General features: G+C 41.3%; 1 protein-coding gene across 1 annotated transcript; it reads right to left on the bottom strand.

The window, feature by feature from the left end:
• Positions 1-3,849: 3,849 nt before the first annotated feature.
• Positions 3,850-19,317, bottom strand: fbxl3a (F-box and leucine-rich repeat protein 3a). The gene is made up of 5 exons (XM_055870910.1): positions 19,062-19,317; positions 13,386-13,785; positions 12,233-12,355; positions 10,242-10,413; positions 3,850-8,350 (listed from the first exon to the last, which is right to left on the bottom strand). The coding sequence occupies exons 2-5, from the start codon at positions 13,782-13,784 to the stop codon at positions 7,710-7,712; spliced, it is 1,335 nt and encodes a 444-aa protein (XP_055726885.1). The 5' UTR covers position 13,785; positions 19,062-19,317; the 3' UTR covers positions 3,850-7,709.
• Positions 19,318-19,580: the final 263 nt, after the last annotated feature.

The raw sequence follows: 19,580 nt of genomic DNA, 5'->3' as shown, positions 1-19,580 counted from the left end.
ATGGGCAAGCATGAGCTACAGGCAATGAACACAATTGCATTTTATCAATGGAAATTTGAATGCACAGAGATAACGTGATGAGATCCTGAAGCCCATTGTCGTGCCATTCATCCGCCGACATCACCTCATGTTTCAGCATGATAATGCATGGCCCCATGTCGCAAGGATCTGTACACATTTCTTGGAAGCTGAAAATGTCCCAGTTCTTCCATGGCCTGCATTCTTTCCAGACATGTCACCCATTGAACATGTTTGGGATGATCTGGATTGGCGTGTACGAAAGCCTGTTCCAGTTCCCGCCAATATCCAGCAACTTTGCACAGCCATTGAAGAGGATTGGGAACACAGGACACAGTCAACAGCCTGATCAACTCTATGCGAAGGAGATGTTGTGGTGCATGAGGCAAATGGTCACACCAGATACTGACTTGGTTTCTGATCCACACCACTTTTAAAAGGTATCTGTGACCAACAGATACATATCTGTTTTCCCAATCATGTAAAATCCATAGATTAGTGCCTAATTTATTTCAATTGACTGATTTCCTTATGAACTGTGACTCAGCAAAATCTTTTAAATTGTTTCATTTATTTTTGTTCAGTGTATATACAGTCAGTTTTCGGTACACCACCTTGTTCACGAAAACAGATCGCTCCCACAGACAGTCACGTGACCATGGCTTGCTATATAAAAGTAAGCAGACAGGCACCGAGGCATTCAGTTACTGTTCGATTGAATGTTAGAATGGGCAAAACAAGTCACCTAAGCAACTTTGAGCGTGGTATGACCGTCAGTGTCAGGCGCGCCGGATCCAGTATTTCAGAAACGGCTTCCATTCTAGCCTTTTCCAATCTGCAGCAACTGTAATGCCATCGCGTCAGCATGGACCAACATCTCTGTGGAATATTTCCGACACCTTGTAGAATGCCACGAATAATTCAGGGTGTTCTAGAGGCAAATGGGGTTCCGACCCGGTACTAGATGGGTGTACCTAATAAAAACGGTGTATATATACTAAATGTGAGTTGCGCATTCCAAAGTCCACGATGGGTGTAAATCACACTGGGAGCCACTTGCTGATTTGACAGCTCCAACCCAGTTACACCTCTGACATTGCCTAAATGCAAATAATGAAGCAGTTGACAGTTATTGTTTAAGGCGGATCGGATTGAATCGAGCCCTTAGCGGTCTGAAAAATATCTTTGTATTCCTATGCAACTGCAGTATTATACGAAAAGCATTCCCTAAAAATGCTTTTGTAATTCTACCTATGAAATGCTGTCTTAATATATAAAATAAGACTGACTACTTCATATTTTTTTTACCTAGCTAACTTTGTTCACACTATGTTGGCAGTATTTGATGTAGTAATACATTGATGGCATGAGTGCATTTTAACAGACGAAGGCAAGAAGTACATTCATTTTTTTACCTTCAAGATCACGTTTCTAAATAATTAGATTTTATTTCCAGACAAGTGAAATGGTAGATGCATGCCAAATGTGAATTGAATTTCAGCAATCAAGAATAGGAGAGGAAGGAAGCCAATTCAGAGAGATCTACCCAGACCAAAAAAAAAGAAAGTATTTACAGAAGAGAATGTCAGCAACTGTTACTTGTATCCAATGTACAATAGTATATTGTATACAAGAAACGGTTGCAGTGACATTTTCTTCTGTAAATACTTTTTTAACCTGAAGATATGTAGCTATAGACCCATTAACGATGCTGCTAATTGTGTGCAAATAATCAACATTATCGCCTTCAATGATCTAAGAAGCCAATGCTAGTAATGTGCATTGTGCCATATTAGTTTCTCCTCAACCTGTACTAGAACATATTACAGTTACTTCCTACACAAACAATACAATGCATTTTAGTTGATGTTGTTTATTGTATGGTTAGACAAAGGTTCTAGAGCACTTGTATGGAAAAGAAGTCTATTCACACACAGAGTAATGAGTTTCAGGATTTTAGGAATGAAGCACTTTATCTACACTGAACAAAATTATAAACGCAACATGTATATACAAATATAAACGCAAGTGTTGGTCCCATGTTTCATGAGCTGAAACAAAAAAATCCCAGAAAATGTTCCATACTCAAAAAACGCTTTTCTCTCAAATGTGTTTACATCCTGTCAGTGAGCATTTCTCCTTCGCCAAGATAATCCATCCACCTGACAGGTGTGGCATATCAACAAGCTGATTTAAACAGCATGATCATTACACAGGTGCACCGTATGCTGTGGACAATAAAGGGCCACTCTAAAATGTGCAGTTTGGTCACACAACAATGCCACAGATGTCTCAAGTTGAGGGAGCGTGCAATTGGCATGCTGACTAGGAATGTCCACCAGAGCTGTTGCCAGATAATTTCATGTTCATTTCAATATCATAAGCTGCCTACAACGTTGTTTTAGAGAATTTGGCAGTACGTCCAACTGGCCTCACAACCGCAGCCCACATGTAAACCACCCCTGCCCAGTCATGTGAAATCCATAGATTTAGGGCCTAATGAACTTATTTCAATTGACTGATTTCCTTAATTAAATGAACTGTAACTCAGTAAAATCTTTGAAATTGTTGCATGTTGCGTTTATATTTTTGATCAGTATACTTCCCAGAGTCAAGATGAACTTGCAGATACCATATCTGTGTCTCTGCAGAAGTTTGCTAACTAGCGTTAGCTAGTGGGGAAGTTAATGAATGGCTTCATTGCCAAGATCCCAAAGTATCCCTTTAAAATCATGACTCGTGCTACCAGACCCTTCTGGGAGAGGCAGACAAATTTACACCAAAACCCTTTGATGCTCCGCATTCAACTAACTCTGCTAACTGTTTACATTGAGGGATGCTTTCTCAGACAGAGATTAAAACTAGTCATGGACTACAAAGCATGCTAAACAAAAATCTGCTTAATCTGTGCCTGTAAAACTGACCCATAATATCATAGAACAAACCATTTAATAAATGACATGGAATCCATCTAGCAAAGGATAACTCTCGTACTCTCGCATATACAGTTGAAGTCAGAAGTTTACATACACCTTACATTTAAACTCAGTTTTTCACAATTCCTGACATTTAATGAGTAAAAATCCCCTGTCTTAGGTCAGTTAGGATCACCACTTTATTTTAAGAATGTGAAATGTCAGAATAATAGTAGAGAATTATTTATTTCAGCTTGTATTTCTTTCATCACATTCCCAGTGGGTCAGAAGTGTACATACACTCAATTAGTATTTGGTAGCCTTTTCCTGCCTCATGATGCCATCTATTTTGTGAAGTGCACCTGTCCCTCCTGCAGCAAAGCACCCCCACAACATGATGCTGCCACCCCCGTGCTTCACGGTTGGGATGGTGTTCTTCAGCTTGCAAGCATACCCCTTTTTCCTCCAAACATAATGGTCATTATGGCCAAACAGTTCTATTTTTGTTTCATCAGACCAGAGGACATTTCTCCAAAAAGTACAATCTTTGTCCCCATGTGCAGTTAGCCTATCAGAAGCTTCTAAAGCCATGACATTATTTTCTGGAATTTTCCAAGCTGTTTAAAGGCTCAGTCAACTTAGTGTATGTAAACTTCTGACCCACTGGAATTGTGATACAGTTAATTATAAGTGAAATAATCTGTCTGTAAACAATTGTTGGAAAAATGACTTGTGTCATGCACAAAGTAGATGTCCTAACCGACTTGCCAAAACTATAGTTTGTTAACAAGAAATGTGTGGTTGTTGAAAAACGAGTTTTAATGACTCCAACCTGAGTGTATGTAAACTTCCGACTTATACTGTACAATACATGATCCATTGGTTATTAAGGAAACTATAAAACCCTGACAGAGGGTGCAAGAGAAATAAGTACTTTATTCATATCAAACACAGCATTTTATATACAGACACATTGGGACTTCCTTATCTCATACTGAATAGTAAACAGTCAATAATGGTACTGTATTGCGTATACTGTACTGTTTAAGGTTATGTCATAAAAACTTCTCTCTCCTCTCGGTATGACGCAACCACTCACGCTAGACATAGCAAGTTACGTGAATGGAGGGACAGGCATCCATAACAGAAAGCCAAGGCTTAAAATCTAGGACAAATAACAGAAAATACAAATTAAATCATTAATCCACGCTTGTGCGATCACATTCAAAAACGAAATGGGCACCTGAATTACTTAGGTAGACTAATTCTGGCTAGCGACATCAAAACAGATGGAACACCAGACCACGGTGCTCTCAATCTGCCCAATATTCACCCTCTTTTCTCCAAACTCTAACAAAGTTATTTTATATATACAATATATAAATATTCATATTTACACATTTATTTTTGTATACATGTCATGTTATCTTTTGAAACTATATTTATTTCCCATGTATTGCTAGATAAAATTGTAATGGTAGGTATATATCACACCAGAACCCTAAACCTCAAATTTGGGGTGGAAAAAAATGCTTTGCGATTTGTACGGTCCAAATGAGAAAATGTTTGAAAAAGGAGACATTCCATGATGAACTTGTGTAATGGCAACACCTTTTTGTTTTCTGTATGAAAATAAATTACTTATTTTGGGGCATGGTGACAAAACCCCCAAAATAGTCTAACAACTGATATCTAGAAAATGTTACAACCCTCTAAATCAACAGGCTTCATTCTCCCAACCAGTCACTTTCTCCCAACTAGTAGGCCTACTCTTTATAATTTTGGTATACATTTAAGGTGCTTACAACCATAACTAACCCCCAGAAACTAAGGATTTGTGAATTTGACAGGGATACATAAATATATATATAAACAAAACTGTACACCACTGAACGCTTCAAATAGCATACGGGTTTTGCTTTCTCTTGTACTCATCCTCACCTACGCGTTGGCTACCCAGGAAACAGCCAGTAACTAAGTTCACTGGACCAGAAGACATGCCTAGTCTGGCACTAGCTAGTGATAAGCTAATTTTCTGCATTCAAGAACCTGATTTCACCCTTGATGTTCTAGATTAGAATAGTCCCGAGGAAATTCCATTCTGGGAAACCGGTCAGGATCGACAACTGAGAATATATCTAAAGTTACCAGTCCATATAGGTGCATCATGAATGAGTACAAGTAGCTTCACATCCCCGATTGCCCTTAGTGTGAAATGTCTGATATAATTTTAGATTCAGATTATTTTGAATCACCCTTTCCATCTGTTAAATACACAAACAATTGTGGCAACTGAAATGAATCAAACACCAACTATTTGTTGCAAAAAGTGCAGAGTTCCTGTCCAATTCTTAGCCTTGCATCTTTTAGCTTATTCTGTTGTAGTGTCGGGTAGCATACCTCACAACATGAGGCTTCCAGTCCTCTCTCCACCTTTTAATGGTCTTTGTATTGATTGTCCAATGGGCGTATAAGGAGTGTCTGAGCCACGAGCTGAGGACCAATGGAATCAGATACCCTCCCTCTCACAAAGTTTGTGTCATCACCCCCTTCGTTTGAGGAAGACTGATAAAAAAATAATTAAAATGTGTAAATGGTAAAATACCTTACACATTTAGTAGTGACAGCATTTCCAAAATGTAAGTTTTTCACGAGATTGTATTTAGAAATTTGTGAAAGGCAAACTGACAGCCGCAAACAACCATAGACATATAATCCATAGATGGCTGTTCCCATTCAAGTCAAGACTGGAAACCATTGCTCGTGTACCCATGAGTTTAACAGTCAAATTGCCAGGGTTAGAGATTCAAAAAACTCTTCTATGTATTATATGTCTATGGCCACAATGCAACAAGCTGTTCCACAGATAGAAAGAGCGATAGGAGTGGGGAAAGAGATGCTCGTACAGTGATAAGCACACCAAAGACGGCACTTCTAAAAGCCTATTTCATACCATAGCCTGCTGAATTTCCCAGATAACTTTTCTTTCATTTTGATTTCGGCACAAATGAAAATGTGGCACTGACTCACCCATGGATGGACGTTTCAGCATTCTCTCAATGAAGAGTTTGACTAACCATGGGCAGATACAAGCCTGCTAGAGTTAGCGGCAGGTGGGCAAGCAATATCCACCATCGTAGTATGGATGAAGCCTGACCTGGAATGTGAAGCTAACTGAAGCTGGTTAGCTTTATAAAAGCCTGAGTAGATCTATACTGAACAAAAATATAAACGCAACATGTAAAGTGTTGGTCTTATGTTTCATGAGCTGAAATAAAAGATCCCATAAATTTTCCATACGCACAAGCTTACACGGGTGCACCTTGTGCTGGGGACAATAAAAGGCCACATTGTCACACAACGCCACAGATGTCTCAAGTTGAGGGAGCGTGTTTGCAAGCCTCAATCCCACATGTGTGCTGCCCGCTCATTCTGATTGGGTGGGCCTATGCCCTCCTAGGCCCACCCATGGCTGCACTCCTGCCCAGTCATGTGAAATCCATAGATTAGGGCCTAATTTATTTATTTTAATGATTATATGACTGCACCCTGTGTCCCTGACCAGTGTAGCCTCTTACGTCTGGGGAGGGGTGTGCTCCTCTATCACAAAGCCATACAGTACAGAGTTTGGAAAACTAGACTCCATGTTGACACAAAAAATCCCATAACAAGAACTTAATACATTTCATGGATGTGATCAATAGAAAATCTGGAAATTCAGTTTTGTCTGAGCTCTAGGGGACAGGTCAGTTTTAAATACACTGAACAAACATAAATGCAACAATTTCAAAGATTATACTGAGTTACAGTTCATAAGGAAATATGTCAATTTAAATAAATTCATTAAGCCCCAATCTATGGATTTCACATGACTGGGAATACAGATATGAATCTGTTGGTCGCAGATACATGGGGGGGAAAAAAGCCATGGAAAAACTGGGAAGTTTTCAGCTTCCAAGAATTCTGTACTGATCCTTGCGACATGGGGTTGTGCATTATCATGCCTCAGGATCCCGTCACGATATTTTTGTGCTTAAAAATTTCCATTGATAAAATGAAATTGTGTTTGTTGTCCGTAGCGTATGCCTGCCCATACCATTATCCCACAGCTTCCATGGGGCACTCAAACTGCTCGCCCACACGACACCATACACGTGCTCTGCGGTTGCGAGGCCGGTTGGGCATACTGCTAAATTCTCTAAAACCACATTGGAGGCAGTTTACGGTAGAGAAATAAACATTAAATTCTCTGACATCTGTGGCATTGTGTACTGTGACAAGACTGCAAATTTTAGAGAGTGGCCTTTTGTCCCCAGCACAAGGTGCACCTGTGTAATGACCATGCTGTTTAATACACTTATTGATATGCCACACCTATCAGGTGGACGGATTATCTTGGCAAATGAGAAATGCTCACTAACAGGGATCTACACAAATTTGTACACAAAATTTGAGAAAAATAAGCTTTTTGTACATTTGGGATCTTTTATTTCGGCTCATGAAACATTCGAACAACACTTTACATGTTGTGTTTATATCGTTGTTCAGTGTATATGAATGGAGTATACAGTGAGAAAAGTAGGAATTACTGATTAATCAGGAAAAATCTCATCCCTGAAAAATTCGCATTTTAAGTAGAACACGATTATCTTCGGTTGTTCCTTCGCAGCCAACATGGACTCCACGGATGCTTCGAACAGAGTTTCAAGGTGGGAAGAAAAGAGAAAAGTATGTCAAACTCTGTGTGCAGTAAATCCACAGCCCCCTTCAACGGCTCTACCAGGTGGGCATCATGTCGGGGAACCAGACACGGCCGAGGTGCTTTGACACCTCCCAGTGGATTTCGTCCAGGTTGTACTTATGGTCGGAAATCAGCACCTCCTCCATGATGGACAGCTGGGACAACCTCCGACCGCACAGCTTCACAAATTCCACGAACGCGCTGCACGACACCTCACACTCCCCAAGGCCAATGGCCGACAGCTGGGTGCAGCGCTTGGCGATGCGGATTAGCTCCTCGTCCAGCGGCCGCAGCCCGTTGGCGCACACCACCAACTCCACCAACCGGGGGCAGTGGAGCCCCACGCGGCCCAGCACATCCTTACTGACTGAGCGACCAAAGTAGAGGTGGGTGACGGGGACCTCCTCCCTGAAGAAGGGGCCGAACTCGTCCTCGTAGAGGAAGAAGTACATGACCAGGTTGAACTTGGGCGAGTGGCGCAGCATAGCGTCCCAGCTGGACTTCTTGATGGTGTGGAAGTGCTGCCCGGAGTTCTCGCTGACCACATCAATGCGGAGATGCTCCAGGTGCGCGTGTTTCTCAGAGGAGAGGGCTAATAAGAGCTCGTCACTCAGCAGGTGGTAGTTCAGCGCCAGCTCCCTCAGGCCATGGCACTGGTCCGCCACACACAGGATACCTGCACACACAGAAAACTTTGCTTTAGAAATATAGTCCTGTTATTACTCCAATTATAACATATGTCCCTATTAATTTGAATTAGTTTTAAATGGTGTAACACTAGAAGAGCCGAGACAGTCGTTTTGACTGCATATGACAGTAATTGAAATCTCTGCAATTTTTACATCATGCCCCCCCTCAGTCCTTGACTTTTCCTAAATAAGTCTATTTAAAGCAATTTCTGTATGGACCTTGCTTTGTGCACGGGGGCATTGTAATGCTGAAACAAGAAAGGGCTTTCCCCAAACTGTTGCCACAAAGTTAGAAGCACAGAATCGTCTAGAATGTCATTGTATGCTGTAGCGTTAAGATTTCCCTTCACTGGAACTAAGGGGCCTAGCCCGAACCATGAAAAACAGCCCCAGGCCATTATTCCTCCTCCACCAAACTTCGCATTGGGGCAGATTGTGTTCTCCAGGCATCTGCCAAACCCAGATTTGTACGTCGGACTGCCAGATGGTGAAGCGTGAGTCATCACTTCAGAGAACGCGTTTCCACTGCTCCAGAGTCCAATGGCGGTGAGCTTTACGCCACTCCAGCCAACGCTTGGCGTTGCACATGGTGATCTTAGGCTTGTGTGAGGCTGCTATGGAAACCCATTTCATGAAACTCCCGACAAACAGTTATTATGCTGACGTTGCTTCCAGAGGCAGTTTGGAACTCGGTATTGAGTGTTGCAACCGAAGTCAGACGATTTTTACACGCTACGCGCTTCAGTACTCAGCGGTCCAGTTCTGTGCGCTTGTGGCGCCTACCACTTCACAGCTGAGCCATTGTTGCTCGTAGACGTTTCCACTTCACAATAACAGCTCTAGCAGAGCATACATTTGACGAACTGACTGACATCCTATGACGCTGCCATGTTGAAAGTCACTGAGCTCTACAGTAAGGCCATTCTACGGCCAATGTTTGTCTATGGAGATTGCCTGGCTGTGCGGTCGATTTTATAATAATTCAGCAACAGGTGTGGCTGAAATAGCAAAACCCACAAATTTGAAGGCGTGTCAACAGACTTTTGTATATGTAGTCTATATGATCACACCTGTAATTGATCATTTGTTCTATTACTTTTGAGGCACAGTTGAGTGAACATAATTTGCCTTATTTTTTATTTTACTGGACTGATGGCCTGCATCTGATGGTCATTTTGAGGGGAGGGAGTAATCAGCAGTGAGGCTGCCTCTCTACTAACTCACCGTCCCCTCCGCTCTCCCTCCCTCCATTGACAAAAAGGGGACACTGTCTTCCAGCTGATGGCAAAACTCAAGTCGCACTGCATTATTTATTTATGCCATACCAAGGATCATTTAGCTATTTGATTTGGAATTTTAGGACTCCTTAAGGTGTCAAACAAATTAATAAAAAAATGCGTTGATTAAACACTTAATTTACTTGGCCTTATTACAATTAGCCCATAGAAATGCATTGAATAACAGCTTCATATATGGATAAACATAGTCCAAAACATTTCTAAAGGAAGTCTGTTCTGAAGTGTCTATCCTATATCGGAGAAATATAAGATAGAATTTACATGTATTTAACCCCTCCTTTTATCCACTAAACTGTCTCCATATATACTTCCATTCATTTTTTTAAACAGAGTTGGCACTTATTTGAGTGCCTAATCAGGAGGTATGGCGTGGCATGGCGTGGCTCAGGGACCATTCAATGGAATAATCCATTCTAGGGCTCATTCCATTCTTCCATTCATTTTTTTTAAACAGAGTTGGCACTTATTTGAGTGCCTAATCAGGAGGTATGGCGTGGTATGGCGTGGCTCAGGGACCATTCAATGGAATAATCCATTCTAGGGCTCATTCAATGACCATAAACTCAGACAAGCGCCCTACCTGCAGGGGAGACATGAGGGCAGCTGCTCATCTTCAACATCCTCAGCGTGTCGCTGTTGTTGGCCACCAGGACCTTCAGGGACGGGTCGTCCACCGGTGTGTCGTCGATCTTCAGCGATGACAGGGACTTGGAGTTGACAAACACCACCGTCAGGGCCGAGATGAAATGAGACTACAGGAGGACAACAAAATCAGTCAACAGGTAAATAAAATGGATGATTGCAGGTGTAGGGTATGACAAAGACCCAAAATCGTCAAAACATTGCACTAAATTCCGGAACATCGATACACAGTGGACTGTTTCATGGAATTGCCTTGAAAGAATGAATGGAGAATGTGTTCAGGTTGAACTGGCTGCCCACCGCTCCACTGTGTAATTACAGGCTCAGTGTAAAATGGTGGACTTTGGACTTTTAAAAAACGGGAGCCAAAAGCTAATGGACAATCAAATCTTAGTTATAGAATTGTATTCACAATCGAGATTACACATTAGAATGCCAACTATTGTCATGGAACATTTGGTACCAACATGGAGGACAGTTTCCTTAAATATACAGTGCATTCAGAAAATATTCAGACCCCCTTGACTTTTTCCACATTTTGTTGCAGCCTTATTCTAAATTGGATTAAATTGCCCCCCCCCCATCAATCTACACAAAATACCCCACAATGACAAAGCAAAAACAGGTTATACATTTTTGCAAATGTATAAAATTAAAATCAAACGGAAATATGACATTTACATAAGTATTCAGGCCCTTTTTACTCAGTACTTTGTTGAAGCACCGTTGGCAGCGATTTAAACCTTGAGTCTTCTTGGGTTTGACACTACAAGCTTGGCACACCTGTATTTGGGGAGTTCCTCCCGTTCTTCTCTGCAGATCCTCACAAGCTCTGCACAGCTATTTTCAGGTCTCTCCAGAGATGTTCAATCGGGGTCAAGTCCGGACTCTGGCTGGCACACTTAAGGACAGCTGAGGCTTGTCCTGAAGCCACTCCTGCATTGTCTTGGCTGTGTGCTTAGGGTTGTTGTCCTGTTGGAAGGTAAACCTTCGCCCTAGTCTGAAGTTCTGAGCAGGTTTTCATCAAGGATCTCTGTACTTTTCTCTGTTCATCTTTCCCTCGATCCTGACTAGTCTCCCAGTCCCTGTCACTGAAAAACATCCCCACAGCATGATGCTGCCACCACCATGCTCCGTAGGGATGGCGCCAGGTTTCCTCCAGACATGACACTTGGAATTCAGGCCAAAGAGTTCTTGGTTTCATCAGACCAGAGAATCGTGTTTCTCATGGTCTAAGAATCCTTTATAATCCTCTAGAAGGTTGTCCCATCTCAACACAGAGAAACTCTGGAGCTCTGTCAGAGTGGCCATTTGGTTCTTGGTCACCTCCCTGACCAAGACCCTTCTCCCCGATTGCTCAGTTTGGCCAGGAGGCCAACTCTATGAAGAGTCTTGGTTCCAAACTCCTTCCATTTAAGAATGATGGAGATCACTGTGTTCTTGGGGACCTTCAATGCTGCAGACATTTTTTTGTACCCTTCCCCAGATCTGTGCCTTGACACGAGCCTGTCACGGAGCTCTACGGACAATTCCATCGACCTCATGGCTTGGTTTTTGCTTAGACATGCAGTGTCAACTGTGGGACCTTATATAGACAGGTGTGTGCCTTTCCAAATCATGTCCAAATCAATTTAATTTACCACAGGTAGACTCCAACCAAGTTGGAGAAACATCTCAAGGATGATCAATGGAAACAGGATGCACCCGAGCTCAATTCTCTCATAGCAAAGGGTATGAATACTTTAAATAAGGTTTCTGTTTTTAATATGTAATACATTTGCAAACATTTCTAAAAACCTGTTTTCACTTCGTCATTATTGGGTTGTGTGTATAGATTGATGTTGAAAAAGTCATGGGGTCTGAATACTTTCCGAATGCACTGAAAGGCCAATCTATGGCTCTGATTCCAACAGCCTGAGTGTAAGCTACCTTGGGCAACTCCATGAAGCTGGGTCTGGCCGTGGAGATGAGCCCTAGTGTCTTTAGTGAACAGTTCACCAGCTGGGAGAGAATGTCACAGGCTGCCTCTGCAGATTCCGTGCTGCTGTCCACCTAGAGATAAAAAAACAAAACAATATATACTTAAAAATATAAACGCAAAATGTTGGTCCCATGTTTCATGAGCTGAAATAAAAAATCTCAGATATGTTCCATATGCACAAAAAGTGTATCTGAAATGTTGTGCACAAATTTGTTTACATTCCTTTTAGTGAGCATTTCTACTTTGCCAAGATAATCCATCCACCTGACAGGTGTGGCATATCAAGAAGCTGATTAAACAGTATGATCATTACACAGGTGCATCTTGTGCTGGGGACAAAAGACCACTCTAAAATGTACAGTTTTGTCACCAACGTCACAGATGTCTCAAGGTGAGGGAGCGTGGGATGCTGACTGCAGGAATGTCCACCAGAGAATTCAAAATGTTAATTTCTCGATTATAAGGACTAATTGAATTTATTTCGATTGACTGATTGCCTTATATGAACTTTAAGGCAAACATTTTTGAAATTGTTGCATGTTGCATTTTGTATTTTTGTTCACCCAACACTTGAACTCTGACGCCAATCATAAAATGAAATCTTGATTTCGCATACCATTCTTAATCAAAGAAACAATTGCAGATTCCCCTCAATTTCTTTTCAGCAGCGGTGGCAAAGTTGACGTAAGTAGTCCGCATGGACAATGGCACTGTCTCCAACAAGAATTTTGGAGACCAATTTCCCTGTATCGAAGCATTTTGCAATGCGCATGACAGATATTGTGCAGTTTAAAGCTAATTTCCTATGGTTTAGGCTGTGTTCTTATGCTATCTGTGTGACCTAAACATAACATGAATGGGTGCCCCATGCCATTCATTTCTTTTTTAGATTCTTCCTTTTATTTTGGTTGTTGTTAGTTCTCAAAGATGATCTTATTTTAAAAATATATAGCTCCGTTCTCTTTTCTACAAACTTTATATCTTGTTTTATTCATCTAAGTTTATACTGAAAACGTTTTACTATCCCGAAAATATAAAAATTGGAGTGGCTGCAACGATTAATGGACAAAGGGGAAACACTGAATTGTCTTTCCCACTCACTTTGAAGCTGACATACTGCAGGTGGTTCGAATGCCTCTTGATGATCTGTTTGATTAGGTCTGGGTGTGTCGCCTTCAGGTAAGAACTGGCAGGCTGGTTCAGCTCAAACTCAAAGCACCTCCATAGCTCGGGCATGTGGAAAGCTTGGTTCCAGCCGCGGCACACTTGCGAGGCGTACACCCGGTCCAGAAGAGGCAGGAATTGAAAGATGTTGAGCAGGATCTCCTGAGGGAGCAGTGCCCAGTCGAAACCAAACTCGCAGAGATCTACATCAGTCTCTTCTTCCTCCTCTTGGTGTTTCTCTTTGCTAGGCTGTAGCTTCCGCACCTTCTTGCAGGACTCGGTTGGGCCCTCGCTGGAAGAGCTGCAGGCGTCCTCATCTCCTTTCACCCTCTTCATCCTATAGGGGGAGACACACAATGAGGTTTGGTGGGAATAATACATCGCAAATCATTGGCCTGCTGGCAATTAGTTTATTAAACACGGGATTTCGTACATTAAAATCACAGCATACAATGCCATAATTATAGAAGAATAACAGCCAGGTAACAATACTAAAAGGTGTCTTATTTTATTGCCTAATTGGAACTAATAACTGCTACTGCATTCCTGGCACACAACATTGTTAGAGTAATTTCATTCCTATGTGTTTGTTAACCAATTCAATTAAAACACTGTCCGTTTCTAAGAACTTGTAAGGTTCTTATTTGCATAAAATGGACAGAGACCAGCGACCAAATTAATCAATAGCGTTTATTCTCGAGAGCTCTGCTCATAATACCATATACATTGGTTTATATAACTCTCATTTCATCATATCCCTCCTCCTCTCAGACAATGACAATGCTGTTTTAAGTCTTCTCCTATGCCTACATTACTTACCATATGCTACAACATGTTACACAATCTACTACAAGCCCAATGGTTTCTCCCCTCCCTGGATGGGGACGAGACATCTTCCTGTTGTTAGTTTCACAGTGGTCACAAGTTGTCTGTTAACACTTCCTCTTTGCCTATGTATAAACATTCTTCATCAGACAGGGTAGAATTCTGATAGTTACAGTCCTATCATTACTTTTAAATGTATACATAATTTAGTCATTATACATAAAATCCATAACAAACATTTTCACCGTTAACATTATATTAGTTAGGCAAGGGTAGGAACGTCAAAAGTTCCGGTTTGGACACTAGTCTAGAGCGCCTGGTTAAAATTGTGTTTAGCAGCATTTTTTCAATCTCTAAAATGGTTAATACTAGTGAGAAATGTGTGACTATTGAAAAAAGGATGAGTTTGCTTTGTTTACTATAATCCTAAATTACGATATTTTATTATTTTGCCATAACTAATTAACCAAAAATATAAAAAGACAACATGCAACAATTTCAATTATTTAGTCAATAGAAATAAATAAATTAGGCCCTAGTTTATAGATTTTACATGACTGGACAGGGGTGCAGCCTGGGACAGCATATTTCCCCCCCCACAAAAGGGCTTTATTACAGACAGAAATACTTGTCAATTTCATCAACTGTCCAGGTGGCTAGTCTCAGACAATCCCACAGGTGAAGAAGCCGGATGTGGAGGTACTGGGCTGGCGTGGTTACACGTGGTCTACGGTTGAGGCTGGTTGGACCTACTGCCAAATTCTCTAAAAACACATTGGAGGCGGCTTATGGTAGAAAAATTAACTTTGAATTCTCTGGCAAGAGCTCTAGTGGACATTCTTGCAGTCAGTATGCCAATTGCATGCTCCCTCAAAATGTTATACATCTATGGCATTGTGTTGTGTGACAAAACTGCACATTTTAGAGTGGCTTTTTATTGTCCTCTGCACAAGGTGAACCTGTGTAATGATCATGCTGTTTAATCAGCATCTTCAAATGCCACACCGGTCAGGTGGATGGATTATCTTGGCGAGGAGAAATGTTCACTAACAGGGATGTTAACAAAGTTGTAAATGAAATATGAGAGTTTTTTTGTGCGTATGGTACATTTCTGGGATATTTTATTTCAGCATGAAACATGGGACCAACACTTTACATGTTGAGTTTATATTTTTGTTCAGTGTAGATTTAAGACTAAACTGTAACTCGTCCACTCGGGAAAATTCACTGTCTTCTGGGTAAGCAACTCCAGTGTAAATTTGGCTTGTGTTTTAGGTAATCAAATCTAATTTTATTTGTCCCGTACCGTTAACTGCTTACTTACAAGCTCTTAACCAACAATGCAGTTAAGAAAACATTTACTAAATAAACTGAAGTTTAAAAAAAGAAAAGAAAAAAAGGGTATATATGGGGGCCATTTGATTAATTGTTCAGCCGTCTTATGGCTTGGGGGTAGAAGCTGTTAAGAAGCCTTTTGGACCTGGACTCCAGTACCGCTTGCCGTGCGGTAGCAGAGAGAACAGTCTATGATTGGGTGGCAGGAAGCTTGGCACCAATGATGTATTGGGCCGTAAGCACTACCCTCTGTAGTGCCTTACGGTCGGATGCCGAGCAGTTTCCATACCAGGCGGTGATGCAACAGGATGCTCTTGATGGTGCAGCTGTAGAACTTTTAGGATATGGGGACCCCTGTTAAATCTGCCCGCCTTTTCCTGTAGTCCACAATCATCTTTGTCTTGCTCACGTTGAGGGAGAGGTTGTTGTCCTGGCACCATACTGCCAGGTCTCTGACCTCCTCCCTATAAGCGGTCTCATCGTTGTCAGTTATCAGGCCTACCACGGTTGTGTCGTCAGCAAACATGATAGTGTTGGAGTTTTGCTTGGCCATGCAGTTGTGTGTGAACAGGGAGTACAGAAGAGGACTAAGCACACACCTCTGAGGGGCCCCGTGTTGAGGATCAGCATGGCAGATGTGTTGTTGCCTACCCGTACCACCTAGGCGCGGCCCGTCAGGAAATCCAGGATTCAGTTGCTGTGAGCTTTGGTGGCACTATGGTGTTGAACGCTGAGCTGTAGTCAATGAACAGCATTCTCACAAAAGGTTATCCTTTAGTCCAGAAGGGAAAGAGCAGTGTGGAGTGTTATTGAGATTGCGTCATCTGTGGATCTGTTGGGGCGGTATGCGAATTGGAGTGGGTCTAGGGTTTCCGGCATTTTAAAAACACTTCCTTCTTTCCCTATTACGACATCATCTAATCCGACTATCAACTGTCAATTTCAAATCAAACTATTATTTGTCACATGCGCCGAATACAACAAGTGTAGACCTTACCGTGAAATGCTTACTTACAAGCCCTTAACTCTTCTTGAACTGCACTGTTGGTTAAGAAAATATTTACCAAATAGACTAAAGTAAAAAATAAGAAGAATAACGAGGCAATATACAGGGAGTACCGGTACCGAGTCAGTGTGCGGGGGTACAGGTTATTTCAGGTAATTTGTACATGTAGGTAGGGGTGAAGTGACTATGCATAGATAACAAACAGCGAGTAGCAACAGCGTACAACAAGAAGGGGGGGGGGGGGTTAATCAATGTAAATAGTCCGGTGGCGATTTTAGTAATTGTTCAGCAGTCTTACGGCTTGAGGGTAGAAGCTGTTGAGGAGCCTTTTGGTCCTAGACTTGACGCTCCGGTACCACTTGCCGTGCCGTAGCAGAGAAAGTAGTCTATAACTGGAGTCTCTGATGGATACGATTGCGGCTGGTCAGATATTGTACACAAGTAAATAGCTTACAATATATCAAAGAGGTTAAGAAACCATGTGGTTACACCACAAGTTAGATGGCTCGTTGCCGAAAATGGTTTATGTGCAAAATTATAAACAGCTAACATTAGCTAGCTACGTTGGTTATTAACTCCCATCTGATATCTTAGCACCATGTTTATATAGCCAGCACCACAGATGAAAGGGTAAATTATCATAATCATTGCTAACAGGTCACATACAGTGCCTTCAGAAAGTATTCATACCTCTTTACTTACTACACATTTTGTTGTGTTACATCCGGAATTAAAAATGGATTAAATAGATTGTCTCACCCATCGACACAATACCCCATAATGACAAAGTGAATACATGTTGTTTTTTGTGTGCAAATTTATTGAAAATTTAACAGATCTCATTCACATAAGTATTCACAACCATGAGTCAATACATGTTAGAACCACCTTTGGCAACGATTAAGAGACTTCCACACCTGAATTGTACATTATTTACACATTATTTAAGAAATTCTTCAAGGTCTGTGAAGTTGGTTGTTGACTATTGCTAGCAAGTCTTGCCATAGATTTTCAAGCAGATTTAAGTAAAAACTGTAACTAGGTCACCACATCTGTGGTGTTAGCTAGCTAATAACTAGAACAATCAATCTTGGCAAGCAACTCCAGTGTATATTCCACCGCAGATCCACCGGGAATTCCACCGCAAAATATATTTTTATGTTCACTACATCATCTTTATCTGCAACAAGTCAATTTGATGGAAACATCTCTGGTGGGAAAATACGCATGTTTGCTCCCTGTTCTATTGATTTTAGTGTGACAGGTGGAAGTAATTAACAAAAGTGTCCTCTAACCAGTGATGTACACATTATTCACAGATTCCGTGTAGTTTTGGAGCGGTGTTAGGAGGTGCAACCTGCGCAATTGATTACAATGTGTTAATCGATGTGACTGAAAAAACTGTTTTGCGTTTCTCTTTCTGTTTTGGTTGACCCCCATATTAAAATGCAACATTTCAAAATGTAGCTAACAGTTCTGCAGGCTGTCCTCTAACCAGTGATGTAAAAAATATATCCAGTTTCCATGTGTTTTTTTGAGTTGGTACTTTAAACAGCGCATTGCAACATGACAAAACAACAGTTTTTCGGGAGTGTGCAGTTCATAACGTGCTCGTATAAAAAAATATGATTACTATTGTTGTAGATGTGTAACCGATGTGAAATTGATAGCTAGTTAGCGGTGGTGCGTGCTAATGGCGTTTCAACTCGCTCTGAGACCTGAAGTAGTTGTTCACCTTGCTCTACAAGGGCCGCGGATTTTGTGGCGCGATGGGTAACGATGCTTCGAGGGTGGCTGTTGTTGATGTGTGTAGAGTGTCACTGGTTCGGGGCGACTGACTGTTAAGCTGTTATATGATGTGTAAAAACGACATTTTATGTTTAGATGTTCAATATATCAAACTGTTTCTGCATATTGGCATTGGGCTATTTATAAACATTTACTACTGTTAGCATAATTTTCAACTTACATTTTAGGAATATGAATATAACTCAACATTAATTCCAGTGGTATTGTTCTTAAATCAGGAAAAAAGTTATGATCGATTTATTTTGATGACATACCAGATATCACCAAAACGGGTTTGCACTGCCAACTATGAGGCCAGGGGCCATATACAGCCATTGGAGCCAGAAGGGCAACTGTAACATGAACTACAAACTAGGACTATACAATGACGAGGAACCTACCGCAAGTTAGATAAGTTAGTTAGCTAGCCATTACAATAAAGTTATTTGACAACTACTTAGAAGTTCATAGCTAGCTAGATAGCATCCTTCCACGCATGAGGATACTGTCTGGCCAAGTTTGCTGTGCCAATGTTAACCTAAGTTAGTTAACTAACTGTCAGCACTTTACGAGCTAGTCAAGTTATTGGTAACGTTAGATAACTAACCCAAACGTTAAACCGACAATCAAATTATATTCTAGTTGACCCATCCCCTTACCTTATGTTTACACTTGGCAGCTGGCTAGCTGTTGATGTGAAAAAATCCGATCACTGGCAACTTCAACCCCGGCCGGCACATTCACCCGAGCCAAATATCGCCACATTTACAGTTTTCTTTTAGATAATGTTCGTGTGTTGTGGTATATCTCCGGTGATGTAAATTATTTTGCGGGAGTTTCAGCTGTCCCCCCTATCCGTGAAATGGCGACGTGTTGTTGTGACAGTAGGGGTGCATTGTGGGTGATACTGTATGAAATGGCTTCCTCTTCTTCGGTGGGATTTATTCGCTGTTGGCTTCCAACGGTATGGTGCATTACCGCCACCTATTGTACTGGAGTGTGGGCCAGAGAAAATGATAAATGAATCCAACCTGCCAGCCCAGTTGCTCTTTAAAAAAATATATAAAATATTTGAGACTATATCTAATGATGTTCTACTCTTTGAACTCATTTCCTGGTTCACCAGAATCGTTATTGTCTTTACCGGAGATAAACAAAGAACACGCTCTCATCCACAA

This window comes from Salvelinus fontinalis, chromosome 19, assembly GCF_029448725.1.
Source record: "Salvelinus fontinalis isolate EN_2023a chromosome 19, ASM2944872v1, whole genome shotgun sequence".
Classification (NCBI taxonomy): domain Eukaryota; kingdom Metazoa; phylum Chordata; class Actinopteri; order Salmoniformes; family Salmonidae; genus Salvelinus; species Salvelinus fontinalis.
The sequence above is the reverse complement of the archived record's forward strand: the minus strand, read 5'-3'. Positions and strand labels throughout refer to the sequence as shown.